General features: G+C 29.0%; 1 protein-coding gene across 2 annotated transcripts in view; it reads left to right on the top strand.

The window, feature by feature from the left end:
- The window catches only part of LOC136072117 (programmed cell death protein 6-like), a 50940-nt gene extending 28603 nt beyond the window's left edge, over positions 1-22337 (top strand). Inside the window, exon 6 of one of the 2 annotated variants that reach the window (XM_065820509.1) lies at positions 22160-22337. In XM_065820509.1, the coding sequence (XP_065676581.1) occupies positions 22160-22264 (105 nt within the window). In that variant the 3' untranslated portion in view covers positions 22265-22337. Of the gene's footprint in view, positions 1-21763; positions 22124-22159 lie in introns of those variants that run through there. The other variant, XM_065820510.1, reaches the window with a different exon arrangement.
- The last annotated feature ends 890 nt before the right edge of the window (positions 22338-23227 follow it).

Below are 23227 nucleotides of genomic sequence, written 5' to 3'. Positions count from 1 at the left end.
GAGCTCCTGTAGTATTCATTGCTGAAAACCAGGCCTCTACATAGCAGTATACAACGAAAACGCAAATTTCTGCATTCAGTTTTGAATTATCCTTTCTCATTTTCATTTGATCGCGAAATAAAAAAAGTTTTAAACAATAAATCGCTTTAGACATCCATCTCGCTAAATGATATGCACCGGGGGCCCTAAAACTCACATTTGTTTTATCTCCCAAAAAAATGAGCGTCAATTGCAAAAAATCTTTGTAGTCATCACGTGGTTGCTCTTCTGCAAGTTTCTGTTTCACAAAATAAATAATTTCGAGCGCTACATCTTTCAATGCATTATAAACGGCTTCATCGCTGGTATAATCTAAAAATTTCATTTTATCAATATTCTTCCAGTTTTCTTTCAGTGCTTTGAATTGAGCAATTTCAGGACCGGATGCTACAATTGCTTTTGTCTTTGTGAAAACACCAGCCAAAACGACCTCAAATATATGGTGTCGGCATGGAAGCCACAAAATATCTCGCCCTAACTATTGTTGAAGCAGAACTGCAGCTCCTTTTATACGTCCAGTGTTTGATGCTGTAGTATCAAAACAAAAGGCTTGAATTTTTTCGGTTAAATTCCATTCATCAGTGATATGGAACACAGCAGAGCAAACTTCCGATCCTCCTGATGATGCAATTCCAGGTACTCCTAATAATTGTTCAAAATCTAAACCAACCGCGATCACAGGAAGCCGATCAATTTTCTAATTTTTGTGATATCAGGCAATAATTTGGAATCTCAATGCACTTCAATAAAATTTGCATCATTTCCTACCGATTTTATTGATGAATAATTTATTTTCCGCAAAATCTCTCTATTTCTTTTGATAGATGATCTATTGAGAACAAACTCGGTGATATCTATATTAAGAGCTTCTAGGACGGCAGAAATAATATGCATTGTCACTCACTTTACATTTGTCCAAGGCAGCCGCCAGGCGAGGTGTCATTAACTTCTTTCGTCCTCTCTTGTTTGAAGATAGACCATGTTCAGATTCCGATATTAAATATGTGTCATCTTCACTGTTGTCTTGATTTATCACTTTTTTCGGTGAATCTTCGTTTTCTTTATTTTCCATTTCAAAATATGCAATCGAACAACTAGAATTTTCCAACAAATCTTCTTTTCTTTTCAACTCTGCAGCTGTGCGTTCTTCTTTCCGCTTTACCTTACGTAATAATTTGATATCTACTCCCAACATACAACCTACTCTACCTTTCTCCTTTTGCTTAATTAAAAATTCTCTATCTTCGGCGATTTTAATCTCATTTAATGCATTTTTAAGGTGGCAATATCGAAAAGGTTGTCTAAATCTTCTTTAAAATCATTTTCTTTTTCTCTCTGCCGTTCAGTATCTCTATTTTTAGATTTTTCTAAATTTCTGACATTATCGTACAAAGATTTTAATTTCGAAATACAGTTTGAATGGTTTTGAACTGGGATTCTTACTTTTTTCCAAAAAACGACCACTTCATCGATAACTAAAGCACTGCTATTATTAAGATTTAAATTTACCACTCTAATGTTATAAAAAAATACACTCAAAACATCTCCTTTACATGGTAATTTACTACTGCAGATTTGATTTTTCATCACTCCAACTAGATAAATATTTTTCCGAAAAGTGGACATTTTAGCATTTTTATCAATTACTTATATAGCATGTCTTTTCTTATGCACTTCATGTACGAAACTAAAACGAATGTAGCATTGAACAAATAATATGTAAAAACAAAATTAACTTGTAGAGACTTGTAGTTGCGCTTGTAGCGAATTCAGAATGCACTTGGTGGTTAGTTGCGCATAGCATGGTCATAGTATGTTAGACAGTCAGATGCATGAAACTTTAAGGCCAATGCGGCACGTGTTAATATTATCGGATTGAGCTGAAATTTTGTATTTTTAATGTTTTGGTGTAACTGAACAAAATTACAAATAATTTTGAAAAAATATGAACTTTCGAAAATAAGGACCACCCTTATATATATATATATATATATATATATATATATATATATATATATATATATATATATATATATATATATATATATATATATATATATATATATATATATATATAGTTTGTTAACTTAGAACCCCCTTGTATCTAGGGTCACCCAACTTTATTTGAAAACTATAAAGCTCTAAGCTATGCTTTTTAGTCAGGTTGATTAGTTATAAATTTTTTTTTAAATCCTATTTTGATTCTCAGAGAGCGTTGCTATGGCAAGTTATATTTGGAAATATGCTTTTTAATGGTCTAAAACAATGTTCAATAAGTTTTCTTTCAACTCAGGTTTGTTGATAGATGATGTTTTTCTTAAGGTTATCAAGTCTTGTACCTAGGGTCATATGTTTGTTTAAAAAATTTGTTTGATCACAAGGTAAATTGGTAAATTTGGATTTCTTTGATGATCATGATTTGGATATATGATGGACTTTTATATTTTATTCATTATACCTATATTATTACAAAATAATTAGTATAGAGATGTGATCATATCAGTTTCACCATTTTTAGAAAAGTCTGGGGCCTTAAATTTGGCATTAACAAAAATTGAACCCTAGGTAAAATAATTTCTCCTATATATATATATATATATATATATATATATATATATATATATATATATATATATATATATATATATATATATGTATATATATACATTATATATATATATATATATGTATATATATATATATATATATATATATATATATATATATATATATATATATATATATATATATATATATATATATATATATATATATAATATATATATATATATATATATATATATATAGAACTCTTATATGTTGTCCGAAAGTTTTTTCCATATTTTGTTGACAAAAAGTAAAAATTAAAATGCAAGACCGGAATTTTTTTTTTATTAATTGATAGACTGCCTGCCCCAATCAAACCCTCAGTCGATGTAGCAGCACTCCGTTGCGAGTCAGGCTATTTGTCAGTCGATATAGCAGCACTTCCTTGCGAATTAGGCTATTTGTCAGTCAATGTAGCAGCACTCCCTTGCGAGTCAGGCTATAAGATAGTCGATGTAGCAACACTCCGCGCATGATTTACAGTAAAAAAAATTAAAATAAAAACATTTTATTAAAAAAAATAAAAATAAAAACATTGTTTATATTGTTAAAAACATTCAGAATGTTTTAAAAACATTCTGGTCAATTAAATTTGCGTTTTTGTGGTTTTTTTAAAAAACGATTAATTTGTAATTAAATTAATGGTTTTGACTTTCGTCCAACACGCAAATGTTGGACAAAAGTCAAAAGTAATTAAAAGTGACGTATATGTTGTAGTAAGAATCACTTTTTTCCTTCCGTGCTTCCCAAACGCAACAAACTATAGAATTATATATATATATATATATATATATATATATATGTCATCATCATCAGAAATGAATGATCAAATTAATGAAACTTTAATTTATACCAAAAATTAAATTACAGAAAGTCATTAATGTCTTAACTACTGAAAATTTTCACACATTAATGGAATATGTTGACATTATTATAAAAAGAGTTCTTTAAAATTGTTTACTTCTGCTTTTTTTTTTAAATTTATTTTTAAGAGGGGATTTATTATATATAGATTTTTTTTGAGCTCACTTATTTTTATAGTTTTTTAGGAGAAACTTGTTTTCATGCCTGCATTTAAAAATCAATTCTGGCATTTTTGCTTAATAAACATTCTTGCATGTGTAATTATTTTAAATTTTTCTTGAAGGCTTATAATGCCTTTTTTGAAATTAAAAGAAAATACACAAATGTACAATATTGTATCTATCAAATTAGCTCTTAACTGAATTTTAATAAAAGCACGAGATTAGCAATCGCATGGACAAACAAGGAGTCATTCCATTCTATTCAATAGAGTGTTAGGTGTAACATGTATATGGGATCTCTCTGGTCTGTATTTCGATAGTCTCATTAATTTAATAACAAAGTAATAATGCTTAATGCTTCAGAATAAAAAACAAAAAATATCTACAAAATTTAATTAGTGTTTTTTTTTAAATTAATAAATAAAATTATTTGTAGTTCTTTTGTGCAACTTTTAAACCATTGCTCTCAAGAAATCTGATAAAGCAGCACTTTTTCCGATCGAAACATTCATCTGCATAACATGTTCGAGCAGACCTTAATAACTGGCTTAATTTCGTGTGGATACGATAAATTAAACACATAAAAACACTTTAACAAAAATTCTACCGCATCACAAAAACAAGCTGCATCACGAACTTTAATGGCTCGAGCATCCAATTTGATATAATAAATCTTATTCAGATGAAAAAGTAGGAAGGTTGTCTATGCTAGCTCATATGTTTTTTTGCAAATAAGCAACTGCTTCAGGGATACTCATCTGCTCCTGTATGAATGAAAATAAATTTAGATTTATAATTTATAAGACAATTTGAAAATTATTGAGTGACTTTTAAATGATTTAATTGGTTTAAAAATGATTTAAACTTGCCTCATTCATATCTACAAACATCCCTTTCGACTCTAGGAGCTTTTACGCTTCGTTGCAATGATAGTAATAATATGTGTGGCAACAGCAATAGCGATAACTCAGTCTTTTTGTTTACAAAAGATAAAGTAAATTTTGTCTTATGTAGTAATTAGTTATACTTTAATAACTCCTATAACTTGTATATCTTCATCTTATTCATCTGATAGATATTTTTTTGCAAGGCCTTCTCATTGGATAGATACACTTTGAACATTTGTTGGATAGTAGAGTTATCTTTAAGCTTGTTTTCAGAGTAAAGCATAATCTTTTGACATAAAGATAACCAAGCAATTCGCAAAGAAAGAAATTCACCTGCAATTACTGCAAACTCTTTCCTTATCTAAAAATAACGAAGTGATAATAATAATAATAATAATAATAACAGAATTTTTTTTTTGCAAAGTTTTGTTGTATTTGCAAAATTGTTATTTTCATTTTACTATGTTTCCAAAATTTCATGAATGAGATATGAAATTTTTCATGAAACTTATTCATGAATATATTGTGCAAGATATCCAGTGGCAACCTTCACACACTAGATGTGGCACCCTTCACACACTAGATTTCTTCCTTTAAAAAAAAGAGCTAGTTGAAGCTTAGTCTTACAATTAACGTTGGAAAAAACACAACTATACTAATTAATGTTTACATATCCATTTGGTGTGGATTTGCAAAAAGAACTGGAAATTCCATGACAGCACTCTTTGCCAAATTTGTCATTTCTTTGGAACTAGGATCATTTTGGCTAAAAAAATTCGAGTAAAAAATTTAAAAGAATATTTAAAAAAAAATTTGAACTGAATAAGAAAGTTACAAAAATAATTTTAAACATCAAAACTCAATAAGTTAAAAATGTTGCGCACTCACTCAATAACATAAAAATGTTGCGCACTTACTCAATAACATAAAAATGTTGCGCACTCACATAAAACAATTTTTCATCAGATATTTTTCCAAAACTTTAATCATTAAAATATGTTCTGATCCTGTGTAGTAGATGCTTTGTTTGAGCTTTTCAACTATTTTAGATCCTCCCTTTGTATAGTTACATAATAACTCCTTTATTGCATAAGCCTGCACAAAAATGTTTTTTAAAATAATTAGGAAGCACACGCTCACTAAAATTAATTTGTTATCAAAATAACTATAGTCTATACATTTTTATTCATCAAACTACAAACTATACAAAAAAGACCAATTGTTAACTTGAAAAAAAATGTAATTATTTACAAAACTATTTTAAAGCATTAATTGTAATTAATTATTTTACCACTTGATTTTATCCAGGACATTACCACACTAAATATTTTACAGTCAAATATATTTATTATTAACATGTTTTTAAGAAATAGTAGTGAAATATATATTAACTAATATTAAAAAACAATTCATTTAAATAATTAGTAATAATTATATCCACGTAAACTATAAAATAAAATATACCACGAATTCTATGCATGACTTCATCTAAAATATTGCCTCCAGACACCATAAATGCTTTAAAAAAACATCCTTTTTTTTTTTGGCAAAAGAAAATAAACTAAAAATAACATAATGAAAATTGAATTTACTTGTAATTTTTTAATAAATACATTATTTATGTATTTTAATATTAAACAAGATTTTAATAATACTAATAGTAACTAATGTTGTATCACATTCAATGTAATGCATCATTACAAATTTAAAACAAAATAAAGTTATTAAATATTATTTTGTAATTTTTATTAAAAATTGAACAAAAGTAATCATAGAACTAATATCAAATAATTAATGAGAATAACAAAATTTCAAACTAAGAGTATTATATTTATTTCAAAATCCAATAACAAAATTAACAGTTAAGTTAACACAGTCTTTAACACACAATATGGTAAGGAAGTCAAATAAGATTTTTGTTATCTTTACCAGGTTGCAAATAATTAAAAGGGGGATTATGGCCACATAAGCTGTCAAAGGATATACATTTAAGTTCTGCAGGCAAACTCTGAGACATAATGTATGCATGAAGATGGCTACTAAAATATTCTGTAATGCATAAATGCAACACAATGTACCATTTATCAGTATAAGGTAAACTAACAAATGCTACCACCTCTCCAAATACTAGATCACCATTTATTTGGCAACCAATCACAAAGCAATGGCCTTTGCAATATTAATATTCAATTTCAATGCTATACAGATTATTTCTGTCTTTTCTATACCAAGTTCAATGCAAATACATTCATGGTAAGTACCAACAAGACTTGCAACCATAAGTTCAGATTACCTACAGTGATAATAGTTCTCAAATGTTGCTTTGAAAAATGTGAGTAAAATGAGTTACACTGATAGCGATAAGCTAGAGTCTTGCAAATATTGATAAAGTTGCAAGCAACATTTGCAGATTTATTTAAAAATGTATTTTTCATCTCATATCAAAGACAACTCATTCCAACAAGAGGTCCATTTTTTATAATAATTGTAGGAAAGTGGACAAGGAAGTAATGTGTGGGACGCAACTTTTCTACTTTTTAAACAGATCCTTAAAATCCAATAGATGATCAGATATAATGACTATGCTATCATTCCTTTGGTAAACTTAGGAGTAAATATTAAATCTACAAGTTCACATAAATTTAACAAAAAAAGCCAGCACCCATCATCTTCACGTACAAATCTACCAATAATCACAGGCAAATACTTAAGCAAAGACCACATTTAAACTGCCTTCATTGAAGGTGAAAGACCTCTTCCTGGTTTTTCAACTTTGCAAATTGTGGGTGGTCTTTTAGATTTTTCAACTGAATTATGATCAAAAAATTGATGCATGCAAGTATTTGAATCCAATAATGAGAAATAATATTTTATTTTTATTAAATGGTCAAGAATACAACCAAGTTCAAAAGGTACAACACCTTCTAGTAGTGTATGCTCTGGATCAAGAACATAATTTTCAACCATATTAAAACCAGGTAATTTTATATATCAAGCAGCAAGTTTTTTTTACACCATTTCAATATCAGACTCATGTTTTAAGTTAAATTGTTTCTTTGGGTGCTAAACATAAAGTGCAAAAGAAATCTGCAGAGAAGTATTCAATAAGACCAAATAACCCATTAAGGGCAAGATTGTTACAAGACACCTGGCTAAGACCTACATAAATCTGTTTAGAACCAATTTTTGGAAAGTCCCCATTGAAGCCGATGGATTGCAGTTTTTGTATTTCACTTAGGTTCCAATATATTATTGTAGCCTTACACTTTCAAATCTTGACTATAACAAAGTGCCAACAGATGTATATTAGCATAACAAGAGTTATGACTTTTAAAAATGGTATTTGTTTGTAATAAAAATAAGTACTTTTTGTATTATTGCTGAGAAACATTTTGTTAAAATTTTTTTTAAAGTCTTTAGCATTTTTTCACATAATTTTTTTGTCAATAAATTTTAAGTAAAAATATTTATCTTTTCTAAAATCTCTATGAAAATACGCTTCTTTTGAGACCCAGGTTGACATACTTTTGAATAACTTTTTTTTCGACAATATTAGGGACTTTACCTTAAATACTAAAGATTTGAACCCAAATATCTTTACAACTTGACGTGATGGTGAAAAATGGTTTGCATATTTGAAATCAGCATATTTAATTTGTTTTAAAAAACCACCTAGTTAAAAAGATTTGCACAATAAAATTATATTTGTTTATCAGTGTAATTATTGACAAATGATATTGATACATTAAAAATAACTATGTAAGGATGTTTTGTATAAAAAAAATTTCTAATAATCTGAACCACAAGCCTTGTGAATATATAAGAAAGCCTGCGCTATATATTTTCCAAAATGGCAGTGTATAGCTGTCTAACCTCAACAAATAATGTTGAATTTAATTTTTTAACAAAGTTTATCATTTAAAAGCTCATTTCTCAACATTAATGTTGTGTTATAATCAATATATATTGTTGGAAATTCGAATCAACATTTTTTGTTGAGCGGTTTCTCAACATTTTTTCAGTGTGTACAATATTTCAAGGGAGTATATGACATAGTAGATTATATTTATATTTTTCTGTTAGTTTAAGTGCATATTTCGATTTTGTTCGATATCTCAAACGTAATGATTTTGGAAAAATGTTATGGCGTAAAAATATCCACTGATTTTTTGATTTTTTCATATTTTTAAATAGTTATAAAAAAACAAGCCAGGAAGACATAAAAACCACTAAAGAAAATTTACATAATAAAACACAAAATATTGAAATTCAGCATTTATCCATTCCATCAAAAAATAATTTTTACCGTGGATTCCAGGAATTAGCCCGAAGTTAAGAAAAGTTTTTAAAAAATCAGGTTCATTAAATCACCTAAAAGTCTACAACATATACCTACCACAAAAAATAAACCTGCTGTTCCTATAAATTCTTATCCAGGTGTGTACAAACTTGAATGCTCTTGCAAAAAATGTTATATTGGTAAAACAAAATTTAAAATCTTATCTCGTATTTACCAACATCAAAAAAGTACGTACAAAGGAAAATAGGATTATTCAGCAAAAGCGGAACATTTAAAAGATTGTCATGGTAATTTTGCATGGAACAATAAAAATACTCTAGGTAGAGGTCAAGAATTTTAACAGAAAAGTGAGGGAGCCATTTGAAATACAATGTCATAAATGTGCACCTTTAGACTGCAGTCAGACCGCAGTCTGAAAGTGCACATTCATGACGTTCAGGATGACAGAAGATCACGACTGTTTTCCTTTTCAAAACCTATGTTTGGATATTTGAATTAAAAGAATTTGATTCAAATTGATATTGCATTGATTATTTGTTTTGTTTTTAACGGTTTTTTATACTTATATTAGATTTGATAACGAGGGTACCTATACTCCCTTAAAATATTGTAGTATAAATCAATTTAAAAAAAAGAGTGACATCCATAGTAGAAGTTTTTATTTATTTAAATTACGATGACAAAACAAATCAATTGATTTCAACAATGCCATTTTCTGCATTGAGTAAACATGTCAACCGTTAGGGATTCATTGCAGCATTGAAATATAATAAAGTTGCAATGTATATACGCTGCTTTCTTTTACTTTCATGGGGTTGTAAGAAATTAGGTAATTTTTTTAATTGTAAGTATTAGGATTTACATCAGAACATTAGACATCATCATCAGAACGTGAGTTGAGTAGCAATAACAAATTGCAAACAAAAAGGTAGAGCAAAGGTTTCTTACCAAAAAACAAAAACTTATAGACAAATAAAAACATTGATGGGCAAGTTGGAACCGACTAGATGTTCAGGAGAAAATAAAAAAAGCCTTGGTTAAAGCTTAAATGTTCCTTGCGTGGTTCACAAGCAAATTTACCTACAACCACTGGTAGATTGTCTACTTCTTCTGTAGAAAATAATTCTCTTACAAACAAAACAAACAGGATGTTTAATTTATCAGATGGTATTAAAACCCCAACTCTTCTTTTTTGTCAAAAATTACAACTTCAAACAGCGATTACCATCGGATTTGATCAGGGAGTTTCTTACACGTGATGATAATTCTAGAATAACTACAGGAAAAAAACAGACAGTAATAAAAATAAAGATAAAAAACAAAAGCGGCCACTACTCGATTTGTTAATAAACCTTCATGAAAAATTCAATATTTCATATACGACATTTACTTGTTAGTGTCCATTTTTTGTCCACAAACCGTCTGCTAAAGATAGAGACGCATATCTGTGTAAGAAATTGCACAAAATATGAGAACATACAATTACTTTGTGACAAACTTAATAAATTTTCGAAAGAAAAATATATTATAGAAGTAACATTGTATATATTATAGATTGCAACATGTTTGTTGTAGCTATTATACATACTAGCTGTCTATAAAACTAGACCTATAAAACGGGTCACGTTTGGACTGTTTCACACCTACCATTTATACATACTAGCTGTCTAGACCTATAAAACGGGTCACGTTTGGACTGTTTCATACCTACCATTTATACATACTAGCTGTCTAGACCTATAAAACGGGTCACGTTTGGACTGTTTCACACCTACCATTTATACATACTAGCTGTCTAGACCTATAAAACGGGTCACGTTTGGACTGTTTCACACCTACCATTTATACATACTAGCTGTCTAGACCTATAAAACGGGTCACGTTTGGACTGTTTCACACCTACCATTTATACATACTAGCTGTCTAGACTTATAAAACGGGTCACGTTTAGACTGTTTCACACCTACCATTTATACATACTAGCTGTCTAGACCTATAAAACGGGTCACGTTTGGACTGTTTCACACCTACCATTTATACATACTAGCTGTCTAGACCTATAAAACGGGTCACGTTTGGACTGTTTCACACCTACCATTTATACATACTAGCTGTCTAGACCTATAAAACGGGTCACGTTTGGACTGTTTCACACCTACCATTTATACATACTAGCTGTCTAGACCTATAAAACGGGTCACGTTTGGACTGTTTCACACCTACCATTTATACATACTAGCTGTCTAGACCTATAAAACGGGTCACGTTTGGACTGTTTCACACCTACCATTTATACATACTAGCTGTCTAGACCTATAAAACGGGTCACGTTTGGACTGTTTCACACCTACCATTTATACATACTAGCTGTCTAGACCTATAAAACGGGTCACGTTTGGACTGTTTCACACCTACCATTTATACATACTAGCTGTCTAGACCTATAAAACGGGTCACGTTTGGACTGTTTCACACCTACCATTTATACATACTAGCTGTCTAGACCTATAAAACGGGTCACGTTTGGACTGTTTCACACCTACCATTTATACATACTAGCTGTCTAGACCTATAAAACGGGTCACGTTTGGACTGTTTCACACCTACCATTTATACATACTAGCTGTCTAGACCTATAAAACGGGTCACGTTTGGACTGTTTCACACCTACCATTTATACATACTAGCTGTCTAGACCTATAAAACGGGTCACGTTTGGACTGTTTCACACCTACCATTTATACATACTAGCTGTCTAGACCTATAAAACGGGTCACGTTTGGACTGTTTCACACCTACCATTTATACATACTAGCTGTCTAGACCTATAAAACGGGTCACGTTTGGACTGTTTCACACCTACCATTTATATACTTTATTTTATATATATTTAGTGTATTTATTTCAGTTAAGAAAGAAAATAATTCATCATGGTTTTGAGTTAACAATTAATTGACTTTATAACTTTAAATTGACTTTATATTTTTAATTAAACCCTGGGGTTGGACGCCTAAAAATAATATCTTTTTCTGACTCCCTCTCCCCTCCCCTTCTTATTGCATATGAATTATTACTTGTTATCAATAAAAGAACAGTATTGAAAGCTTTAAAAAAAATTTATTTTTAATATATCAGTTACTAATAAGATAAAACTTTAATAAGGCTTTAAAAATTGTTGGCTTTTAAAAGATTTTGATTTGTTAAATTTAATAAACATTTATTTCTAAACCCCCCCCCCCCTAATCTTCTTTCCCACGCACCTAGTTAAATAAAATATGGTTTCACAATATTTATTTTTCAAGAAAAAAAAATTATTTTCCTTTTAAGTGTGTAATTAAGCAGAGACGTTAATATCTCAAATCTCTCTGTCATAAATTAAAAAAAGCGTTGTCCTAACAATTTTCTGCATGAATTTTTCGTCTTAAGATGTTTGTGGAAAATTAAAAAAACTGATTTAGTTAGATTTTAATAATATTTCAGCAGTAGTGACCTGTGAAACGGGCCATGGTAGGTCGCTTTCACGCCTACCATTTATATACTGATCTCTTTGTAGTCTATTTATTTCATTAGGTTTTAGCAAATAGTGGAAAATAATGGTAGAAATATTTTTGGTTCTCAAATGTATTAAGCCACTCCTTCCTGTTTATCGCATAAGCAAACATAGTTAATTAAAACTAAATGGAAAAAAATGGAAAATTGAAGTATATATGTTTACAACCAAAATTAACACAACGTAACAAATATTAATATAGTTCTCTAATATGCACAAATATGTCATAAATCTAAAATAAGAAAAGTAAACAAGTTATGATATAATATCTAAAAAATAAAAAGTCATATCACATAAAAAAACTGGATATCAATATACCTGTTTTCGGTAACCTGTTGTGATACAAAAAAACACCAGTTGTTGGTGTTGCTAAATAGCGTAATACAACATTAAAGAGATCACAACTTTAAAGAAATTACAGCTTCAGTTACAATAGCAGTTTCCATTGATAAAGTTAGAACCAATATTTGTTTGCCGATAGCGATGAAGATTAAATATATATTAATATAATTATGCAATAGCAAATAAAGTTAATTAAAACAAAAAAAAAAGTTTTGATTTAAACCTTTTGATTTTTTAAAAAAATTTTCTTTAACATCTTTTTGTTTTTAAACTTTTCGCTTAAAGGATCCACTACCATTACGCTAACGTGAGTGTGTAATGCAAAATCAACAAAAGAAAAAAGTTAAAATAAAATTTTCTCTGCAGACAAGTGATATGATAGATGGTTTTAATTTTAAAAGAGAAGTTTTATGGTGGGTGAAATTATAATTATATTATGATGGGTTATGTCTATTATATTTATATATGGGTTAAGTTGTTGTGGCGCAAAGTTTTTTTTGTTTTGCTTAAAAAACCGCTGTCGCTTTATGGCAATATTTTTGCGCATGTCATCTTAAAGTAGGAATATATATATATATATATATATATATATATATATATATATATATATATATATATATATATATATATTTGTGTCTAAACAAGTATAATGCTTAGTATAAATAAAAGTTACATGAAACAAAATTTTACCTAGTGCTAAAAGATCATTTTCATCAGCTGTTAAAAAATTAAACGCCATGAATTATATCTGTTTTATGATAATATACATGTGTGTGTATATATATATATATCAGGGGCAGATCCAGGATTTTTATTGATTGTAACAAAAATGCCATAAATATTTTTTTGTCTAAAAAAAAAAAAAATTGGTCCTCACTTTTCACATTTGCTGACAGTACTTAAAGTCCAAGTTTGTTGTCTGTACTATGATCTACATATGCCAATTTGCTTGTCTAATAGTCTTAAATTTGCAGACATAATGAACTAAAATTCATTAATAGGGGCTGGGTGGAGGGTATCACACACCATCCGCGCCAGTCTTGGATGTACCGTATTACCAAACAGTATTACCAAAAGGACTTTTTAATCCACCTATTTCAAATTATTTTGGATATTGACCAAAGTTTAAAAAAATAAAACATTATACTGGTCAAAATTTCATATTCGCTAAGCAAATCATAATTTCAAAATACATGTTAATGTAAACAAGAGACTTCTTTGGTTTCGAAAAACACTTAAAAAGTATGTCTAAAGATACTTTTCTTAAATTTCTAAATTCTGTTTCAAGTAGTTCTGTAACAAATTTTTCTAACATAATATATTTGTAACAAAAGTGTTTCTCTTTATAGCGTTTTTATCAGAAAGACTATTTCCTCACGTGTATAATTTGTGAAAGGCCTTGTGACATGTGTTGATATTTTATGCCTATTTTCTAAATTTTTTCATGCATAATGATGCATTGCAAAAATCCAAAATCAACTTTCTTTCGTTTATCATTTAGATCTCTGAGGAAGCTTTTTGATCATTATTGAACCTAAAATATATGCCCACACTTTTTAGATTTAAAGTTTTCCATTATGTGACAGCAAGTTTAATAAAATCACCAGTCTTGCTAACGTTTGAGATAGTAGAAGTTTCAGGGTGATTAAGAAGAAGATTATAAGTATTTTCAGAAAAAAACGTTTTGCTTTCTGAATTCATTATTTTGTATGTTTTTGATAACGTGGACTAAAGTCAAACAACAAAAGAGTTCCATTTGTTGTTAAGCAAGTTTTTTCATAAAATGTTAAGGTTAGATTTTTATTAAATATAACTGTCTTTGCTTTGCTATTTGACTCTCTTACTGATAACTTGTATAACAAGTCATCATGACATCTAAAACACTTTTCGAAAGAGAATTTATATCATTGGTTTTCCAAAAACAGTAACTTCCTGGTACTATAACATTTTTGTAACATACACCTTAACACAGAGACTAATAGTTAATTCACACAGAGTATTTTTTTTTTTTTGCTACAGGTTCTCGCTTGATAACTTTCAGTTACTACGCAAGACCTTCTTGTTAATAAAAAAATAGCAGTTAATTAGCCTGAATATAAAATAAATTATTGGGGGTATGTATAGAGTTGTTTCAAAATATGACAAATTGACTTTGGCTACAGTTGCTATAGTTGATTTGCCATTTTATTTAACTCTCAGTTCAATTTAAGTTGATATGCTGCAAAATGTTTGGCATTCTTTCAAAATTTTATGGGCATTTTGACTACTTGTAACCTCCATATCTTACTTAAATTATTTTTCTCTTTTGCATGAGGAAAAAAAATGTATGTAAAAAATAAAAAGAGAAAAAAAAACTGAGCTGACTGTAGCAGTTGCTACACTTGCTACAGTCTGGATATATATATATATATATATATATCCAGACTGTAGCAAGTGTAGCAACTTAATATAATATATATATATATATACATATATATATATATATGTATATATATATATATATATATATATATATATATATATATATATATATATATATATATATATATATATATATATATATATATATATATATATATATATATATAGATATATATATTAGAGTGGTCCAAGTTACTGTGTTAAAATTTTTTTTGGTAATATCAATTTGGGTCATAATTGCTCTTGTTTCTATACATGAGAGGAGTCCTTAAGCCAAAAATGAGACAGATTCAGTAATATTTAGAGGTGGCGCAAAGTTAAACAATTTTAGCGGACACTAAAAATGTTATGTAGTTTTTCAATTTTTATCTTATTTGGCAAACTTCCTTTACTATCACAAGGAAGAAAAGAAATCATTAAACTCAAGTGCCAATGTTACCATATTATCCGTCTTTCGTTACTGGAAAAGGCTAGGATACCGACTACACCAGTTAGATATGCTGCCAAAAAATTGCTGAAGTTACATAATGTCTACAAGTCATTAAAAAATAGTTGCACAAAAAATTTCGAGTGATACAGAATGAAAAAAGAAATTTCCAAAAATGATTTACATGAACTTTTTGATGTTGCAAGATCAGATGCATTGTAGATTATGCACAATGAGGAAGACAATGTGTTTCTGGTATCCCAGCAAGAAGATCTCTCCAGTTCCAGTTTTGGAGGTATGGATAAGCATTTGGCCCAACAGGAATCTTGAAAAATTAAATGAGCAGAAAAACATTTAAAACAAAAAGAAAGGGATGTTGAAGATGCCAGGAATAACCAAGAAGTGGTTGCTTCAACTCTACTGTCAGAACAATCTTCCAGCTCTTTCGCTTCTGAAACTGAATTTGTATCAGATAATGAACTTTTCAGCATTTCCACAAGGCTACTCAGTTCATTATCAGGTTATAAGGCTCACTCAGCTCCAAAAAGGGCAAAGAATAACATTCTGACTCCAGACTTGAACCTCACACTTGACTGCGTTAACATTAGTGATCGGCAAGCTACTTATGTTATTGCTGCAGCTGCTCAAGCCCTTGGACATGATCTGGATAGCATTTCAGTTTCTCGCAGCATTATCTATCATTCTAGAATGGGTACATGCAAGCCCAAGGCAGTCGAGGACCAAAAATCATATTTGACTCAGGTACCACTTCTGTTGCACTGGGATGGAAAATTCCTAATAGATATTGTCCAAACAAATGTAAAGGTAGACAGAATTGCAATCCTAGTTTCTGGAGCTGGAGAAGAAAAGTTACTTGGGGTTCCCAAAATCATACGGGGAACAGGTGAGGAGCAAGCTAGTGCCTGTCTTAAACTATTGGATAATTGGCATCTTAAAGACAAAATATGTGGGCTTGTGTTCAATACAACAGCCTCAAACACTGGCTTAAAATCTGGAGCTTTCACAATTATTGAAAAAACTCTCAAGAAAGACCTTGTGTGGATAGCATGTCGCCACCATTTTTTCGAAGTTATACTTTCCAGCATATTTGCATCCATATATCTTGGAACTACCACTGGACCTGATGTAGGTTTATACAAACAATTTCAAAAAGAATAGCCAACATTTGACCAAGGCAAATATGATGCTACTGATGAAAGGCTCTTCAGTGGATCCATGACTGATATCCGCAATGAAATGGTTGCATACTACAAAGAAGCTGTAAAAAGCCATCACCAACGCCAAGAAAAAAAAGAGCTCGCCAAGATTATGGCGAGCTTCTACAATTGTATCATCTTTCTTGGTGGTTGCCCAAAAGAAGAAGTGAGATTTCGAGCACCTGGAGCCATGCACCACACCAGGTGGATGGCAAATGGCATCTATTCCATCAAAATTCTTCTTTTCAAGAATCAAGTAACTCTCACTGCTCATGAAAGAGAAGCTTTGACCGACATCAGCCTGTTTGTTGCTCTAGTCTATGTAAAATTTTGGCATGAAGCTTGCTTGGCAGAAAGACCCCCATATAATGACTTGAGACTGTTGAGACTTTTGAATGATTATACCTGCAACAATGTTGTTAGAGATGCAGCAATGACAGCCTTCAAAAGACACCTATGGTATTTTTCAGAACATTTGATTGGCTTGGCTTTTCTTGACCCCTGCGTTGATGTTCATACAAAAACCGCCATGGTTCAGAATCTTAAACGTGTCAAAAGGAAAACGTCACCAAAGATAAATGATGGCAAAACATTCAAGTTAGAAAACCCATTGAAATCATACGTTACAAGCCAAACATCTCATCTTTTCGACCTTCTCATTGACAACGGAGAAGAGAAGGCTTAAGTTTTTCTTTCGATGCCACCCGACCTTTGGCAAATGGATCCAATTTATATTCAGTTCAGGAAAACTGCCAGGCAAATGAAAGTAATTAATGACTGTGCGGAGAGAGGGGCTGCTTTAATCCAGACCTTCAACTCTTCGATAACGAAAAACAAAAACCAAAAGCAATACCTCCTGCAGGTTGTCAGCACTCATCGGAAAGCCTTTCCAGAGCCATCAAAGCGTCTGTTGAAAAAAGTCTCGAAATAAACAACGCATTACATCACAATATGTGAATTAAGTTCAGAATAACTAGAACCTCTTTAAGTCATGATATTTTATTTCGTTTTTTTTTTTTGTAACAATCTTCTTGCTGAAGAAACTAAATTTTTTATTATTTCTTGTTTCTTCCATCGCAACAACATTTATTGTTCAAAATTGCGCCACCCCTAGTTACGTTTAAAAATTTTTTAAAATTGGCCAAAATGGTCCGTATGGTGAATAGAAGCAAATGTAACCGGACTTAACTTTCCACCTTTCAATTTTTTGGACCACTCTAATATATATATATATATGTGTGTATATATATATGTGTGTGTGTATATATATATATATATATATATATATATATATATATATATATATTTATATATATATATATATATATATATATATATATGTATATATATATATATATATATATATATATATATATACATAAGTGATTTTCACCCAGGCGCCAAATTTTTATTAAATAATTATTTTTTTCCTGCTTATAAAAAAATATAAAAATTTATATACTTATTATATGTAAGAATAAGTATATATGTTTTTAAAATAAAATCTATTATAATTCAAAAAAACTTGAAAATTTTAAAAGTTATTTAGTGTATAAGTGTACAGTTTTAAAAATGTTTTAATTAAAAACAAATTATGCATGTGCATTTTTCCGCTAATAACACATAAATTATATTTATTTACAAAAAAATAAAATTATATATACATAAAATATATAAATGTAAAAATATATATAAATAATAAATATTTACAAACTTAAAAAAGGATGACGAAAATACTCTTTTTTACGCAGGAGAGCGCAAAAGTAGAGTATTCTGGTCATTGTATATATTTTTACATATATATACAAACACACAAACTTCTTTTTACCAGACATTCTTTTATCTTTAAAGTAATAGTTAACTCTAAAAAAAAATTTTATGTTTATATATATATATATATATATATATATATATATATATATATATATATATATATATATATATATATGTATGTATATATGTGTATAGATATATATATATATATATATATATATATATATATATATATATATCTATAATAGTAGTTAAAAGTTTTATTCTGATTAAGAATCGTATATAATATAAGAATCATAAAAACATCGAGATAAGAATCATATAAAAACATAGGTAATAGAATGCTAGTTATAGTTTTATACTGTAAGCCTAATCTTATGTTTAAAAATCTAATGCTTTCATTATGACTTATCTTACAGGGCCGTAGGAACAAAAATTATATTAGGGGGGGGCAGTACTACCTCGAAATAGTTTTAAGGACTTTTTTTTTTACCGTTAATTTCTTCAAAATTATTTATTTGAAAAATTATTGGGGGGGGGGGGCAAATGCCCCTGTTGCCCACCCGGTTGCTACGGGCCTGTCTTAGGCCGAATGAATAAAAATAAGCAGTTGCTTTTACTCAGTCATTGTTCAACTTTACATAAATAAAAACTTAACAAAAATTGCTAAAGTTTTTGTTCACGTAAAGTTGACCAATTATTAAGTAAAAGCAATTCCTAATTTTTATTCACCCGGCCTCTTAATTCCTTTAATTTTATTAAATTTACTTCAAAAAGAAACAATTTAATTTTTATATTAAATTGTTTCTTTTTGAAACTTTTGAAACTTGTTATGCACGTCAAAGCGTAGAAATCAAACAGAAAACTCACAATGCTTGATAGGTTTTATTGAAACACGCAAGCACGTGATGCTTTCAAAAGAAAGTTACTTAATTGGCTAAAACAAGACAATCAAACTTCATTATTTCGGCACATACGTTTTTTGTTGTATAAAATGTTTTATGAACACAATTTCGTTATGGCCCCAAATATATGCATCCTCTAAACTTGCATATTGTTTATTGTTATTGTTATGGATAGATTTTTCTGAGAGCTATGTGTGCAATTCAATCTTCATATTTTGGAACAAGTAACATACAAACTACATAGCATACAGGAGTAATTTATAAAATGAATGAACATCAGTCATTTACAGTTATATCTGACTCTTTGACTGATGATCTTCTTTCTGTATGGGCACATCTGAAACCCGTGCTAATGGAACTCAAGTTAGATTAAACAAATTACTGATCTTTTTTTTGTTCCAACCACACAGTATAGGAATAAGCAGAACTTTTTCTTATTTTCAACAATACGAATAAAAAATTTATTCAGCCAATTGGAACGTTTTTGAAAATGGACATGGCAAAAGAGCACCAAATGCAATAGGAGGGTCTGTGAAAAGTAAGGCAGATCGGTTGGTTAATATGGGTTGTGACCTTCCAGATGCAGAAAAGTTATTCATTTTTATTAACACTGGACATTCATTAATAAAGTTTTACTTTATCGAGGGATCAAAAATTACTTACTACCAAAATATTGAAAGTATTACGGGTACTATGAAATTTCATCAGCTGCACACAGACAGAAAATTTAGTGTTTTGTATCGAATTTTAAGTTGCTTCTGTAAGAGTGCTACAGTTTGCGCATACAACGATTTACATCGATATATGTTTCCTAAAAGCACTAACATGGTAAAAAAAACATTTTTGTATTTTTTCTTTGGTAATTTATTTGTTTCTATAATACTATAATAATTAATTTACAATCAATGACTTCCATGATGCAAAAAATTTCTTTTTTAATTCTGCAGAATTTGAAAAGTGATGAAAGTACTATGTCGGCCAATACAATGATCACCAAATTCAACACTTATGCAACAATATCATCGCTCTGGACTTTTTTAATTAAAATTTGACTGTCTCGTTGGTTGAAGTAATTAATGTTGTGAGCGGTCACGAAGTTCATCACATTAATAATGTGTAATTATTGTTATTCCGGTAACGGAGCGGACAGTATTTGTACACTTTAAACTCTAAACGAATTTCTGTCTACTTAACTGATTTTTTTAAAAGATGCTTTACTTTTTTTATAAAGACAATGTACTGACTTTATATGTATACCAAAATTTCCCGTGAATCTAAAATTTAGTTTCGAGTATTTTGCTATTGAATATTAAATTGTTAACAAATGTCACTAATTGGAGTAGACATTGTCATATAAATTCAATTTTTTATGTCAATTTTTTTTTATAAAAATTAAAATAATTTACAAATATGAATACTAGGGTTATAACTTTTTTTCAACCCCATGCTCCTGTACTGTAGTTTAATGAACTTTTACCTAAAAAGCACGAAATAAACTATTATTTGCATATCTTTTGAAAAAGGTTCACCCCATCATTGAAAAATCGATTTTGACATAACTACTACTATGTATTACATAGTAGTACTTATGTCAAAATCAAACCATTATGTACTTACACTATGTGTTACATAGTAGTACTTATGTCAAAATCGATTTTTTAATGGCGGTGTGAACTTTTTTCAAAAGATATGCAAATAACAGTTCATGTTTTTTAGGTAAAAGTTCAGCAAACTACAATAAAGGATTGAAAAAAAGTCATAACCCTAATGAATACATGGATGTTACGGTAACGGAGTGGAAAAAATTATTCGGACTCATTAATTGATGATATCCAAAAATTCATATTTTTTAAATCTAAACCTTAGATTTATTTTATTTGAAAACTTTATTTTAATTTCTATTTATCATATTAAAACAAACACTAGAGTGGTTTTATAACCTTTTTAAATTGGTATTTTATAACCCTTCAATATTTATTTTTTTCAAATGGTTAAATGTAAGACTAAAAATGGACGTGCAATCTGAATTATAACTTTAACTTCTTACTAAAATCCGTAGTTTATGTTGACATATTTAACCATATAAAATTTGTCAAAGGCTAGCGTTTAATTTAAATTATAATTAATAATTATTTAATAATAAAGAATGTTTAAATGTTTTCCGTGATTTGTTTCTGTAATACAATTATTTGTTAAAAAGTATTTTAGTTTTTATACTTGTGTGTTTGATGTCTTCAATCTTTGTCTTCAATTTACTGAACGTTTTCTAGATGTTGACGAAATCATTTATGAAATATGACATAAACAGGATCGGTCGGGTTGAACTTGGATATGAACAATTTCTTTCGATGGTGTTTTCTTTGCGTTCTTGACAGACGTAATTGTTGCTCCTTGAAAGACGGACAAAATAATATATTTTGCATTCTATAATCTCGCTAAGCCAGGCTTAAATTTGTTAAATGAAGCAATGCATCTAAAAGATTTGATCATTTTTTATTTTTACATTTCAAATTATGTTTGAGATAGATAAAAGATGTAAATAGGATTGGGAGAGATCTAGACAGCAATGTATTTTTATATATATCTTAAAATCTTATGTTTTATATGGAAGATATTTTTCTTAATTTGTACTTTATATTTTAAAAATCCGTGACGGTTTATTTTAGAACATCACGCAGTGTTTTCAACAATACGACACTGCTCGTTGCGGCACAGCTCAGCTTTATTATGAACAATTTTTATCTGTTGGTGTTCAGCTAATGAAACATTAAGTTGTTAAGAAATAATTGTGTTCAGGCTATGATTCATTAAATTGAAAAGAAATAAATTATATTATTTCTTACATTTTCGTTGTTATTTTTTATCATATGACAAAAGTTATTTAATTTCTAATATACATTTCAAAGGTATGGTTTAATATTATTTTGAAAATCGTTTTGAAAAGTTTATATAATATATATTACAAAAAACACTTAATATAGAAAAAGTCAAAAAATATATATATGTAATATAGAAAAAATTGTCAAAAATTTAAATATATTTAGTATAGATAAAATATGTATTTATGTATATATATATATATATATGCGTGTGTGTGTGTATATATATATATATATATATATATATATATATATATATATATATATATATATATATATATATATATATATATTCATATATACACACAATGGGGTTATGACTTATTTTCAACCCATGTTCCTGTACTGTGTTTGTTAAACTTTTACTTAAAAAGCACGAAATGAACTATTATTTGCATATCTTTTGAAAAAAGTTCACCCCACCATTGAAAAATTTTTCAATGGGAGGGGGGGGGGAAGGGGGGTGAATATATATATATATATATATATATATATATATATATATATAAGAGAGAAAGAGAGAAAAAAAATTAAATGACAGTCAGGGACTCCGATGAAAAGTAAAAGGTTTTACAGGCAATAAATACCCAAGTTAATTATTTTTACATTTACAATTACATTTCCTTAAAACGCAAGAAATAGTTTGTCATAACGCTAACTTTGTTCAAGGTCTGTTATTCATAACATGCGCAACTTTATTCTTAGCATTAATCAGTTTATCTACATTTAATTTAGGGAAGACGGGGGCTAGTTGGCAGCAGAGGTAAGTTGACAAATTGCGTTTATTTTCAGAGGCTTTCATCAGAAAGTGACAAAAATTACACAGAACCTTCCTAAATTAACCATTTCATTATT

This window comes from Hydra vulgaris, chromosome 15 (assembly GCF_038396675.1).
Source record: "Hydra vulgaris chromosome 15, alternate assembly HydraT2T_AEP".
NCBI lineage: Eukaryota > Metazoa > Cnidaria > Hydrozoa > Anthoathecata > Hydridae > Hydra > Hydra vulgaris.
This window is presented reverse-complemented; position numbering and strand designations above follow the sequence as displayed.